Source organism: Helianthus annuus, chromosome 8 (genome assembly GCF_002127325.2).
Source record: "Helianthus annuus cultivar XRQ/B chromosome 8, HanXRQr2.0-SUNRISE, whole genome shotgun sequence".
Lineage (NCBI taxonomy): Eukaryota > Viridiplantae > Streptophyta > Magnoliopsida > Asterales > Asteraceae > Helianthus > Helianthus annuus.
In genome coordinates this window covers 115244412-115258628 of record NC_035440.2, presented here as the reverse complement: position 1 = coordinate 115258628, position 14217 = coordinate 115244412, and the positions used below count along the sequence as shown (strand labels likewise).

At 41.5% G+C, this 14217-nt stretch overlaps 1 protein-coding gene across 1 annotated transcript; it reads right to left on the bottom strand.

Annotated features, from left to right (window-relative positions):
* Positions 1-2084: 2084 nt before the first annotated feature.
* Positions 2085-3906, bottom strand: LOC110873773. Its single transcript, XM_035975773.1, has 3 exons — positions 3540-3906; positions 2943-3082; positions 2085-2467 (listed from the first exon to the last, which is right to left on the bottom strand). Exons 1-2 carry the CDS (start codon positions 3801-3803, stop codon positions 2966-2968), a joined length of 381 nt encoding a protein of 126 aa, XP_035831666.1. The 5' UTR covers positions 3804-3906; the 3' UTR covers positions 2085-2467; positions 2943-2965.
* Between the last annotated feature and the right edge of the window lie 10311 nt (positions 3907-14217).

Genomic DNA, 14217 nt, shown 5'->3' with positions numbered 1-14217 from the left:
GGGAGGAGATACACCCGCCATACTTTTACGATGGTAAATCGGAAAGTGAAATACGAACGTTATTTTTCTCTCTTCTATTCTCTCCAAATCATTCCGATTTGGAAGGAAACATTTATGCACAATAATTCTCTTCTCTTCTCCCCCTTTCTCTCCAAAAAAAAATCTCTGGAACACCATTAGTATCTTCTTTTCTTTCAATTCTTCTCCAATTAAGTGAATTTGTGAAACTAAAATTAATCATCGAATATGATTAGTTGGAATCAATGGATTCTAACAACTTTTAATCATCATTTCTGAAGATTTTAATCCATTAAACACACGTAACAAACATCAATTTCTTGGAATTTAACTTGGGTTCACACGATTGCTAGAATTCACCAATTTAAAAAAAAAGTTATGTGGAAGAGACTTCCTAAATGGATTACAAGTGATTAACATCACTAAGAGAAGCTGAAAGTCAGCTTAGACACATATTTAGAGCTCCAATATGTGGTTAGAATCATCATTCCTTCTTTTTTCTTCTCTATTTTGAGTTAAATGCCTTTTTAGTCTATGTTGTTTGGGTCATTTTTCCAGTTTAATTCAAAGGTTTCATTTTTTCGCACGTAGGTCCAAAAATGTTTCACCGTTGCCTTTTTAGTCCACTGGGCTAACTTCATCAATTATTTATGTTAACGAGAAGGCCAATTCAGTCATTTTATATGACCGAATTGCCCTTTTAGTTAACAGAATTACATATAAAATGATTGAATTGCTCTTCTCGTTAACAGAATACATAGATGAAGTTAACCCAGTGGACTAAAATAGCAATGGTGAAACCTTTTTGGACCCACAGACGAAAAATGAAACATTTGGACTAAAATGGCAAAATAATCCAAACCACAAAGACTAAAATGGCATTTAACTTTTTTTTTTTTGAACTATGGCATATTATTAACCACAACTAGCAAGCAACTAGCCGGAAAAACAAAAATATACAAATACATTGGAGGATATTTTTACCACTCGATCTAATTCAATTTTAACTTCCAGTTTCCTTTTCTTTCCTTTGTTTTTTTTTGGACTGCAACATGATTTTTTCTTCTTCTAGTTCGACAATTTTGTTCTATGTAACCCTAATTAAGATGTCCCTCCGTGGGGTTAATTCGAAAGTCTAGGGACCGCGTGACTTTTAAGTGGTCAGACCCCTTTTAAGCTCATGTATTATACCTAATGAATGTGAAAGTAAGTCATATAGATGCCACATAAGTAAAAGAGTCATTCATTCTCACATTCGCTAACCATGTGTTATACTTATACTTAGTGAGTGTGGGTTATTTTTTTAATAAATATTTTAATACATTTATTTCGAAACAGTTACTTATTAAAAAAAACATAAACAAAAGATTAATAACAATTTATGAGACATAAAATATTTTATTTTAAAGATAATCGGTTTAAAATTTATGTTGAAACTAGGATGGTGCCAAATGCCGCGCGTTGCGGCGGTGATCTCTAGGTTGTTTATAGTCGACGGAATTATGGTTGTTTAGGATCTTAATGCATTTACGGTCTTAATGCATACACTATATACAGTTATATGATTTTAAGCGACAGAACCGCCCAAACTGAGCTAAATCCGGCCGGGTTAAGACTTAAATGATTTTGTTTACGATTTGATAAACCGAGTTTCACGATTCGGTTACCAAACCAGCCAAAATATTGAAAGAAATTAAAAGCATACTTTTTAAGCTATATAATTTTAAGAAAAAAACAATATTTTTTCATTGGATCTTCGAAGTTGGATAAATGGTATGCATATAAAAGACATTTTACTTTATTAGTACTAACTGGTTAAAGAAAAAAAAGTGAAGAGAAAATGAAGAGCATTAGTAAATTATAATCTACAGGTATTGTTAAGAGTATTAGTAAGAGTATTAGTAAGGTATTATGATTGTTAAAAAAATACTTATTAAGCTATATAAATTTAGCAAAAGACAATATTTTTTCATGTAGATAAATCTAACAATTATAATACTTATAACTTAACCCATTTAATACACTTAATTTTTTCTTCATTTTTTTGGTAAACGATTTACTACTTATAAAGTAAAATGTCTTTTATATGTATACCATTACACCCAACTTTTGAAATCCAATAGTACTATTAAGTGTTAAAAAAACCAGTCAACGCTGACCATGAACATCCCTAGCTAAAAAGCCTATCTAGAAATCAAAGATGTAAAGCACCTCTTATATATCTCTATGATTGAATCATCCAATTTGGGCAGAGGTTGAACTCCTGCAGACAAACCTATCGACAAATTTGAGTAAAACTGAACCATAACATCAAACGGATCAAAACCTGCAGGCACTTGATCTTTTTCTTTAATTTTCTCCACAATAATGTCAGCCAAAGTGCGCTGTGGCGTTGCATCCTTGGAGAAGAAACTTCCAGCAGCCTCTCCTCATCATCATTAATTTCCTCCTGTGTTGTCAAAACAAACAATATTTCACTAATGTAGAAATTTAAACTAATACATCTCAATTTGCTTTTTCATTTTTAGGAGTCAGGGCTTGTTGGCTCTCTATCAGACTTAGATGATCTGTCAAGTATATTTTCAAAGGCCAGTTTCCTTCAAGTCTTCAACCCCAAATCTGCTTGCAATAAATACATTTCTTTTGATTTGACTTTTTAAAATTTAGTATTTTTGTTATGTTAAGAAGTAGTTCTAGTGATGCAATCTTAAAAGTAAAAGCTTGATGTGAACTGAAATAGAACTATGTTCAAATGCTATAAAGCCTCTAGTTGCTGAACTGTAAATAACATGTAAAGGGTGCAATGTCAGATTGCTGATACTCGTTAAACTGATTTATCATTATCATGTACTTATTACTTATGATCATCTAACAAAATCTCAAAAACAAACAATTTATAAACAAATTAAAAGTGTAAGATGTACCGGAGACGTAGTGGACAATCCGGTCATACGCCAAAACATCCTATAATTGAACACGAACCGTTGAAATTCAGATCTGCAGCGGTTGAATCGTAGGTTATGCAGATCCCCGATTGAAGGTCCCAAATCGGCAATTCGAAACCCTAGAAAACGAAAATTTTGACAAAATTGAAATGAAATGATGCTATATAGGTTGATTTGATTGTTTGTAGAAGTGGAATTAGTTGATTGATTAGGGATTTGAGTGAGATTATGAATGGTAGAAAGAGGAAACCTGGAATAAGGGAGGGAGGATTAGGGTATGGTATGATTAAAAGAGAAAGGGTTGGTGGGAAAGCCACCGACCTTTCTGTTTAATATTATATTAACTACGTACACACCCACCAAAAAAATCATCACTCAGATTGTGTTGCAATTTGCAACAATACTCATGTCAATTTTGCATCAGGAAAAGTAGAGGTAAGCTAGGGTTTCTGTTACAGTTGTAACTACAATTTCAAATCTATCTACATATACGAATATCACTTAACTAACTCAATTAACCTAATCATACATAAACAAACTCAAACACCTACACATACAATATGATTAACTGATTACCTGAGTAATAGATTTAGCGAGTGCGTACGGAAGAAGAAACGAAGGATGCGTTTTATCGTGCAGAAGCTTGTACCGGCCTTCAGGAGTTTTGAAGAAGTTTTTGAGACCGAGAGATTGAGCGGCGGTGTTGGAGGAAGAAGAAGCGGCGGCGGTGTTGGAGGAAGAAGAAGCGGCGGCGGTGTTGGAGGAAGAAGAAGCGGCGGCGGTGTTGGAGGAAGAAGAAGCGGCGGCGGTGGTGGTAGAGGTGGCGCCGTTACTGATCATGGCAGCGATGACGGAGAATGATTGGAAGATGAAGGTTCGGTCATGGCGATCGGGAAGGTTGAGTGAAGATGCAGACTTTGGTAGATGTGTGGAAGACAATGGCACAACAAAAAAGACAACATTTCTTAGGGGCAGTTTTGTCTATTTGGTTGGTCACCGACCTTTGTATTTAAGAATATATAAATATCTAGAGAAAATCTAAACAAAGGTGAGAAGCGAGCCTTAATAACAATTTTAGATTTTTTTTTTATTTTATTTTGGGTCATTGGGTCCACCATGGTGGGATTAGTCTAAGCCCGATCTCAAGTGTGTGTGAACCAAGGTTTTTAAGGTATGCTCAAACAGTGGCGAATCTTGACAATGAAGAGGGGGGTCGAAAACGTATATACTCAAAAATTTCTATAGAACCGACAGGTCGAAAACGTATATGCTCAAAAATTTCTATACGAAAACTACATATATAACACTACTGAAGCTGGCACCCTATAGCAGCTGGCAAGGTTGCTCCTCCCTCCTTCACCCTCCGGCTATAAATAGGACCCTTCATCATTCAGGTTAAGGCCATTCTACTCTCCACACTCTCACACTCAACACACACTGTTTTACTTCTCAGAGCAGTACTTATTCTCACGGCGGAGCCTGGTTAAGAGGGAAACCCCCATATTCCCCTCTTAACGAGCTAACGGTGTTGCTGTTTTGCAGGACTATAGCCATTTAACGAGCAGAAAAGGAGATTGAACCCACAGAAGAGACCATCCCACTGGTTAACCTTAGTGTTAGCATGTGTTTCACTCGATTTGGGCCTGGAGGATTCCTACCCTTATACTTCCTCTTCTTGACCACAGGATTGACTCCAGACATATTGTAAGAAGATGAAAAGAGATAATATGAATGAACTTAGAAGAAAGAGAGAAACTGAGAAGTATGAAAGGAAACCGGTGTTAAAATTTTGAAAAGTAAAGGAGAAGGAGAAAACCGTCATGTATTTATACCCATCGCATTTAATGCGATGGGTAGTGGGCCGCCAGGAATCAGGAACGTCAACCAACAAGAGAAAGACATGTCAGCAGAGAGAGAAACCGTCACCTCTTTCTTCGGGAGCGTGGGCGACACACGCCTGACACCAAGACGAAAAGTAACTGACACCACTGAAAAAGGCGCCTGTTCATCTTCGATAAGACAGGGACACCAGACAGTCACATCAGTTGTCTTCATTCCAAGAAAGGAAACCTTTTTCAGAAGGAACCACACCATACGCCATGCGTCCAGTTGGCTCAACTTTGTCAAGTTACCAACACACCATACACCATGCATCATGCGTCCAGTTGGCTCAACTTTGTCAAGTTACCAACACACCATACGCCTGCGCCATGCGTCCAGTTGGCTCAACTTTGTAAACTCACCAACAAGCCATGCGTCCAGTTGGCTCAATTTTTCCAAGTTACCAACACACCATGCGCCATGCGTACAACTGGCTCAACTTTGCAAAGTCACCAACACACCATGCGCCACGCATCCACTTGGCTCAACCGCGCAAGGTAAACAACATGCATTGAATAACACCCACTATCATTAAAAGTCCAGAATCCCTCCTAGACGATCAACTCAACTAGAAGGCACACTGGACTGGGGGGACTTGAAGAGGTATGGTCCCAATCCTTTGCCTACATGGCAAAGACCACACCACTTTTTCATCCAACATGGCGCTTACATTAGAAAGAGCATCCAGAAGCTTCCAGAAGCTTCTGGAAGACGTCAAGGTGGCACCAAAAGATGCTCCTCCCGACAGGAAGGACAACACATGTCACCAGTCACAAAGTGCCATGTGGACCTGCAGCAAATCTAAGGAGCAGACCGACAGCAGTAGTACGACGTCTTCAGCATGGGCGAATATAGGCGCGCCACGTGTACCACCACCCTGACCACATCAGAGGAGACCAAGAGGATATTCCCCTTGGTCGGACAGCTGGCACCCTATAGCAGCTGGCAAAGTTGTTCCTCCCTCCTTCACCCTCCGGCTATAAATAGGACCCTTCATCATTCAGGTTAAGGCCATTCTACTCTCCACACTCTCACATTCAACACACACTATTTTACTCCTCAGAGCAGTACTTATTCCCACGCCGGAGCCTGGTTAAGAGGGAAACCCCCATATTCCCCTCTTAATGAGCTAACGGTGTTGCTGTTTTGCAGGACTATAGCCATTTGACGAGCAGAGAAGGAGATTGAACCCACAGAAGAGACAATCCCACTGGTTAACCTTAGTGTTAGCCTGTTGAAGAAACACTAGATAAACGACCGAAATCAAATTATCTAGGGGGTTTGGATCTGCATAAAAAGGTGGGTTCTCTCTCGTCTGATTCGTTTGGACAGATCTTCTTCTCCGGTGAACACTGCAAAACAGAACACCGTTAGCCTCGTCAAGGGGAGAAAGGAGTTCTCTCCTTGACCCGACTCCGGCGTGAGAATAAGTATGTGTTTGTGAAGAAGAAGAAGTATTGACAAAGTGTGTGTAACTTGAATTTCATTCCTGAATTACTCTCATATTTATAGCCGGGAGTTTGGGCGGGAAAACTCGTTGATGAAATATTAACGGAAGACGCTAACCCCGTAAGCGGTTACTTTTTCCTCCGTTAACTCTCTTGATTGGATTGAAGCACACGGATCGCGATCTTAATCAAAGGCTGGAGATTCGCCACGTGGAAAGTGGGCAAGTGGAGGTTTCTCTCCAATTCCATGCCATCATCGTGATTCCAGGATGGCCTGGGGTGATGACACATGTCCAGACAGTTATAACCGTCTAGCGGTGCACGATAGGGCCTTCTAGAAGATTATTGCCATAATCTAGTGTGACCTTTTACTGTGTGGTATCAGCTCAAAGAATATCCAAGTCTGGGTATTATTTAGGCGGAAGTATTTGCTAGGATTTTCATCCTTTTGCTTGTAGAGGAATGGCGCAAGTGTTGTCTGATATCTTTCTTCTATGCTTTTTCTGTAGGACCTGTTGCGCAGCCGCGCAAGGTCAGAAAAGGCTAGGAGGTGAGGTTGTGGTATGGTCTCAAGTACTTGTTCTAAGGTTTTTGGGACCTTACCCCTTCAAGTCCCCCCAATCTAGTGTTGCTCTTATGCAAATAAGTGGAGCACTAGACTATATGAGAGGAATGCTTTTTTGGCGCGAAAGTAAAGAATCTTTTATGAGAAGAATTGCTTTGCTTATTAATTTTTGATTTTGGGTAGATGATCAGTTCTCGAAAGAAGATATTTGTACCTTTGTTTCTTTCGAACTGTTGGGATCTTGGGCGAAGAGTCTGTATAATCATGAGCTGACGTCATTTTTGTAAGTCGTGTTGACTCTTCACCTTCTGATTTAACTATAGTTGCTGGGAATTCATGTGGACCCTGTCAGGGGACTTTAAATGAGATGTGATACTTGCAGTGGCAGTGCCGTTGAGATGGCACTTGATTTGACACTTAATCATCACATCTCTTCTTTCGATATTACTGCTTTGGTCTATATATTCACATTGGGTATGACACCTTTCTCCTAATTTTGGGAAAAAATGGAGAACAAGGGTCAAATTCGATGGAGAAGACTTTCTCACGTCTTGAAGGTGCTTGATGCTACTGATGGCTTGCTACTACTCTCTAATCCGGTGACTGATCATGTCGTTAGAGATGATGGTGTTGGGAATGCAAATCATCGAGAGGCTTTGGAGAATGAGCTCCGTCCTCGTCTTGCAGACGACAATAATGGTGGAGTTACCTGGTTGTCGGCACATCTTGTGGCTCAGTCTATTGAAGGTGGCGAGGAGGGTGCTAACCCTTGGATTGTTGATCCCGTCCTTGTCTGAGTATGGAGAAGTTCTTCATACTCCATACGGGGTATTGGATCAGCTTTCCTAGTTTTATTCTGCAACTAGTAGTTTTTTTTTGAAGAAACACTTGCTGTATTTCTTGTAAATGTTTGTTTGAAGTACTTTTTGCTGTACTTGATGATATATATTTTGATGCACTGTTGTGCATATATGTTTTGGTGGTTAGCCATTGTTTGTTTTGATTACAATATGTTGCATATGTTTAATTGCTTTGAGTAGGTAGAGCGAATGAGAATGGTATTTATGCTCATGTGTGAATGTATGTCTAAAACGCGCGTGAGGGTTGTGCTTATTTAGATTGTTCATGAGGCGTACAATGTTTACCATATTGTTTTCGCGTAGTCCAAAGAATTTATATGTAATTTGTGATAACATGTGTAAGGATAACGTTTTGCATTAATAGGGTGCAGGGCCAATAATACAAAGTGTAACAGAAAAATACATTGCCTGCATAGTTTTATCTTTGTGGGATGGTTTGACTTATATATAGCACCTGCACAGCTGCTGCGCGTTCCAGGTGCGAGGAACTAGTGTCCCATCAATTCTTTTCAGAGTGTAAGCGCCTTTGCCCAGAACCTCATTAATGATGTATGGTCCTTCCCATTTTGGTGCTAGTTTGCCTGGCTTTTCCGCATTGGAGGCTTCATTGTCACGCAAGACAAAGTCTCCCGGAACGAAAGTACATACGCGTACGCACGCATTGTAATATTTTTCGAGTTTGGATTTGTACCTTGCTTCTGCAATGGCGGCGTTTTCACGTCTTTCTTCGAGAAGGTCTAAATCCATTCTTCGTTCCTGTTCATTGCTGTGCTTTTCTAAGGCAAGCATGCGCGGTGACGTAAGGCCAATCTCGGCTGGAATTACCGCTTCCGACCCGTAGACGAGGCTGAATGGAGTTTCTCCCATACTAGTCTTTGGCATAGTGCGATGAGCCCATAAGATGCTAGGGAGCTCATCGACCCAACCTCTGCGCGCCGTCCCGAGCCTTGCTTTTATACCATCAACTATCTGTTTGTTGACGCTCTCGACTTGGCCATTTGCTTGTGGGTGCGCCACAGAGGCAAAGTTGTGCTCGATCTTCATTTCCTTGAACCACTTTTGAAGGTCTTCTGATGCGAAATTGGTGCCGTTGTCGGAGAAAATGCGCAATGGTGATCCGAATCTGCAAATGATATGTTCCCATATAAATTTGCGGATTACCATTGCTGTGGTTGAAGCTAATGCCTTAGCTTCGACCCATTTTGTGAAACAATCAACTGTAACGATAATAAATTTTACTGCGTCTGGCGCGTCAGGGAATGGGCCAACAAGATCAATGCCCCATTGCTGGAAGGGCCAAGCGGACGTGACCGGTACGAGTGGACTTTTTAGACGGAGGGTCTTTGGAGCATGGCGCTGACAAGCTGCACATTTTCGTAGTAATTCGACCGCGTCCATGTGCATTCCTGGCCAGTAATAGCCCGCGTTCATTATTTTTGCCACTACCATGCGCGGTCCAGCGTGTATCCCGCATAAGCCTTCATGGATTTCCCTGACTAAGTATTGCGTGTCGGTTTTGTCGACACAGCGCATAAGTGGTCCCATGAATGACTTTCGATATAGAATCCCTTCTGCCATTTCATAGTTTATCGGTTTGTTCTGGATCTTTCTAGCCTCTGCTTTTCCTTCTGGAAGATTTCCGTGTTGCAGGTACAAGATGATTGGGGACATCCAGGATGGGTTGCCAATCTCTATAACGTTCACTTGTTTGAGTGGGACAGAAGGATTAGACAATACCTCGATGCGCACCTCTTTTGCTAAGTGCCTGAAGCTGGTGGTGGCCAATTTGCTTGATGCGTCCGCATGCTTGTTTTCGCTTCTGTTTATATGATTTATTTTGAATGTCTGGAATTGACCGATTAACATGCGCGCTTGTTCTAGATATAGCGCCATAGCTTCACCTTTCGCATCGTAGTGCCCATTAACTTGTTCAGCCACTAATTTTGAATCAACGTTAGCTTCAAGGTTCTTCGCTCCCATCTTAAGTGCTAGACGAAGACCTGCTAGAAACTCTTCGTATTCTGCTTCGTTGTTCATGCTTCGGAAAATCTAGGCGTATCGCATATGTCAGCTCGTGATCATCTGGACTGATCAATCGGAGACCTGCTCCCGCTCCGTCGTCGTTAGAAGCTCCTTTTGTGTGCAGAGTCCAGACTCGGTCATAGAAAACAGGAACAGGGTTCTGGATTGCTTCACATTCTTGGACTTTGTCTATAGGGAATTCTGTAGCATAATCTGCTAAAATTTATCCCTTAATTGCTGGTCGTGGTCGGTATAGGATATTGCATCCTCCTAATTCAATAGCCCACTTAGCTAGACGCCCCGCAATATCGGGTTTGGATATAATCTGTCCTAAGTGGTAATTGGTGAGAACTGTAATGACATGACCAGAGAAATACCGGCGCAATCGTCGTGATGCATGTACGAGAGCAAGGACCAACTTTTCTATCATTGAATAGCGCGTTTCTGGTCCGGTGAGCATCTTGCTGATGTAATATATCGGGGTCTGAATGTTTTCTCGTTCTACCATTAGTACTGCACCAACCGCAACTTTCGCCGCGGATAAATATAAGATCAACAGTTCTTTTTCTCGAGACGCTGTTAATGTTGGCAGTTCAATCAAACATTCTTTTATTTGTTTGAAGGCTATTTCCGCTTCAGGTGTCCACTGGAAATGAGTCTTCTTAGCGCAGTTGCGTAGCATACTGATGAACGGATAAGACTTCGCAGCATGATTTGCCAAGAATCTGTTCAAGGATGCTAATCTTCCCGCGAGTCTTTGCATTTCCTTTATCGTCAAAGGTGATGGCATCAACTGGATGGCTTGCACCTTTTCTGTATTAACTTTAAAGCCGTCCCTTGTTACTATGAAACCCAGAAATTTTCCTTCCTCCATCCCGAAGGAACATTTTGTTGGGTTGAGCTTTAAGTTTATACGGCGCAAAGAATCGAATGTGTGCTGAATATTTTCGAGCATTGTTTCCTCTTCGTGGCTCATGATGACGAGGTCATCCATGTATACTTCGACTGTTTTCCCAATGTCTTCTCCAAACACTGTATCCATCAACCTCTGGTAAGTGGCCCCGACATTGCGCAACCCGAAGGGCATTTTTGTATAGCAAAAGATGCCTTTATCGGTTCTGAAGGCTGTTTTATCCCCATCTTCCTTTTTCATTAGAACCTGATGGTAGCCTTTGTAACAGTCGAGAAAACACTTCCATCGGAAAGATGCCAAAGAGTCAACTTTTTTGTCGATTTCTGGAAGCGCGTAGCAATCCTTTGGGCAAGCTTTATTTAAGTCTTTAAAGTCGACGCACATTCTCCATCCGCCACTGTGTTTTTGAACCATGACCGTGTTAGCGACCCAAGTATGGTACTGTACTTCGCACAGGATTCCTGCCTTCAGCAATTTTGTGACCTGCTCGTTCATTGCTTCTGCTTTTTCCGTGCTGAGACTACGTCTCCCTTGCGCGACCGGCCCTGCTGAGGGTTTGACGTTTAGACAATGTTGCGCTATCTCTCGTGGAACCCCAGTCATATCTGCTGGGCACCAGGCGAATATGTCTTTATTGTTTAAGAGCAATTCTTTCAATTGTGTTCGTATTGTCGGTGAAACGGCGTGTCCCAATAAGATCGTCTGTTCTTGATATTCTTTGTTTTGGACCCATTTCTCCGACTCACTTGGTGCGGAAGGTTTGGCCACTTTTCCTGGTGGCTCATCATCGATGTACATGACCTCCTTGCTTGATTTTGAATTGCAACTCCTGTTTCTGTTGGAAATCCGCACGCGGCATGCGGAATAGAAGTGATCATGCTGAATTCCCTTTACGACCTTCTTCCTAGCAAGACATCGTGGCGCGATGTTGCCGGCATGACCATGAAATTTACTGTGACTGTTCATGAGTGCTCACCATCCGATAGAGTCACAGGAAATGCAATTTGGCCTAATGGAAATACAGCTTCGTTACAGAATCCGGTGAGAGGAAAATCGACCGGCTCTAGACGTGCTTTGTCTTCTGGATCAAGCTGTTTGAAACACTGTTCATAGATTATGTCCATTGAGCTTCCTGGATCTATGAACATATAATCCGTTCTGTAATGTCCGAAGATATCAGTAATAATTACTGGTCGTTCTTCCTGAGGGCCTCCGGGGACAACAGGAAACACGAGTTGTTGTTCCCTCCAAATGCTGATTGCTTCGTTTATTTGGCCTTCGTGAGGGACCTCCTTGTACCATGTGTATCTGCTTAGATCTAGCTGTTTTGGTATTTCGTAATTGTTGAATTATTTCGTTATGACTACTAGATTGGATGTACCACTGATCAGGTGTCTGTGGGTCCAATACTATAGTGTCGACTTTCTTTTCATCAGATCTGACATTTGTTTGAAAACTTGGTTCATAGCGATCTGGGCTGCCGAACCAGTATTCTGGAGGTTTTTCCGAGAGTTGATCTGAACGGCTATGAACTCTTATGGAGTCATTTCCCTCTGGATGACGGTTACTGTTTTCTTTTATTCCTGAAATTCCGTCGACGTGAATATCTAGGGTTGCAGAACCTTTGAATTCAGATCGAGGATTTGACGGGTGGAATGATGAATTCTCTGCCATGTGAAAACAGAGAATGATAAGATATAAATCGAAACGAGAAAAAACAGATGAAACACAGAAATCGGTGGGCGCCAATGAAGAAACACTAGATAAACGACCGGAATCAAATTATCTAGGGGGTTTGGATCTGCATAAAAACGTGGGTTCTCTCTCGTCTGATTCGTTTGGACAGATCTTCTTCTCCGGTGAACACTGCAAAACAGAACACCGTTAGCCTCGTCAAGGGGAGAAAGGAGTTCTCTCCTTGACCCGACTCCAGCGTGAGAATAACTATGTGTTTGTGAAGAAGAAGAAGTATTGACAAAGTGTGTGTAAGTTGAATTTCATACCTGAATTACTCTCATATTTATAGCCGGGAGTTTGGGCGGGAAAACTCGTTGATGAAATATTAACGGAAGATGCTAACCCCGTAAGCGGTTACTTTTTCCTCCGTTAACTCTCTTGATCGGATTGTGGAAGCACACAGATCGCGATCTTAATCAAAGGCTGGGGATTCGCCACATGGAAAGTGGGCAAGTGGAGGTTTCTCTCCAATTCCATGCCATCATTGTGATTCCAGGATGGCCTGGGGTAATGACACGTGTCCAGACAGTTATAACCGTCTGGTGGTGCATGATAGGGCCTTCTAGAAGATTATTGCCATAATCCAGTGTGACCTTTTACTGTGTGGTATCAGCTCAAAGAATATCCAAGTCTGGGTATTATTTAGGCGGAAGTATTTGCTAGGATTTTCATCCTTTTGCTTGTAGAGGAATGGCGCAAGGACTTGCTTTCTTCCTTTAGCGCGCAAGTGTTGTCTGATATCTTTCTTCTATGCTTTTTCTGTAGGACCTGTTGCGCAGCCGCGCAAGGTCAGAAAAGGCTAGGAGGTGAGGTTGTGGTATGGTCTCAAGTACTTGTTATAAGGTTTTTGGGACCTTACCCCTTCAAGTCCCCCAGTCTAGTGTTGCTCTTATGCAAATAAGTGGAGCACTGGACTATATGAGAGGAATACTTTTTTGGCGTGAAAGTAAAGAATCTTTTATGAGAAGATTTGCTTTGCTTATTAATTTTTGATTTTGGGTAGATGATCAGTTCTCAAAAGAAGATATTTGTACCTTTGTTTATTTCGAACTGTTGGGATCTTGGGCGAAGAGTCTGTATAATCATGAGCTGACGTCATTTTTGTAAGTCGTGTTAACTCTTCACCTTCTGATTTAACTATAGTTGCTGGGAATTCGTGTGGCCCCTGTCAGGGGACTTTAAATGAGATGTGATACTTGCAGTGGCAGCGCCGTTGAGACGACACTTGATTTGACACTTAATCATCACATCTCTTCTTTCGATATTACTGCTTTGGTCTATATATTCACATTGGGTATGACATCTTTCTCCTAATTTTGGGGAAAAATGGAGAACAAGGGTCAAATTCGATGGAGAAGACTTTCTCACGTCTTGAAGGTGCTTGATGCTACTGATGGCTTGCTACTACTCTCTAATCTGGTGACTGATCATGTCGTTAGAGATGATAGTGTTGGAAATGCAAATCATCGAGAGGCTTTGGAGAATCAGCTCCGTCTTCGTCTTGTAGACGACAATAATGGTGGAGTTACCCGGTTGTCGGCACATCTTGTGGCTCAGTCTTTTCCGGTTGGTCGGAGGGGAAGTTCGTCGATTGTTTACCGACGACGTCGCCGTGTTGCTGCTCCGGCTGCCGCTGTTGAAGGTGGTGAGGAGGGTGCTAACCCTTGGATTGTTGATCCCCGTCCTTTGTCTGAGTATGGAGAAGTTCTTCATACTCCATACGGGGTATTGGATCAGCTTTCCTAGTTTTATTCTGCAACTAGTAGTTTTTTTTGAAGAAACACATGCTGTATTTCTTGTAAATGTTTGTTTGAAGTACTTTTTGCTG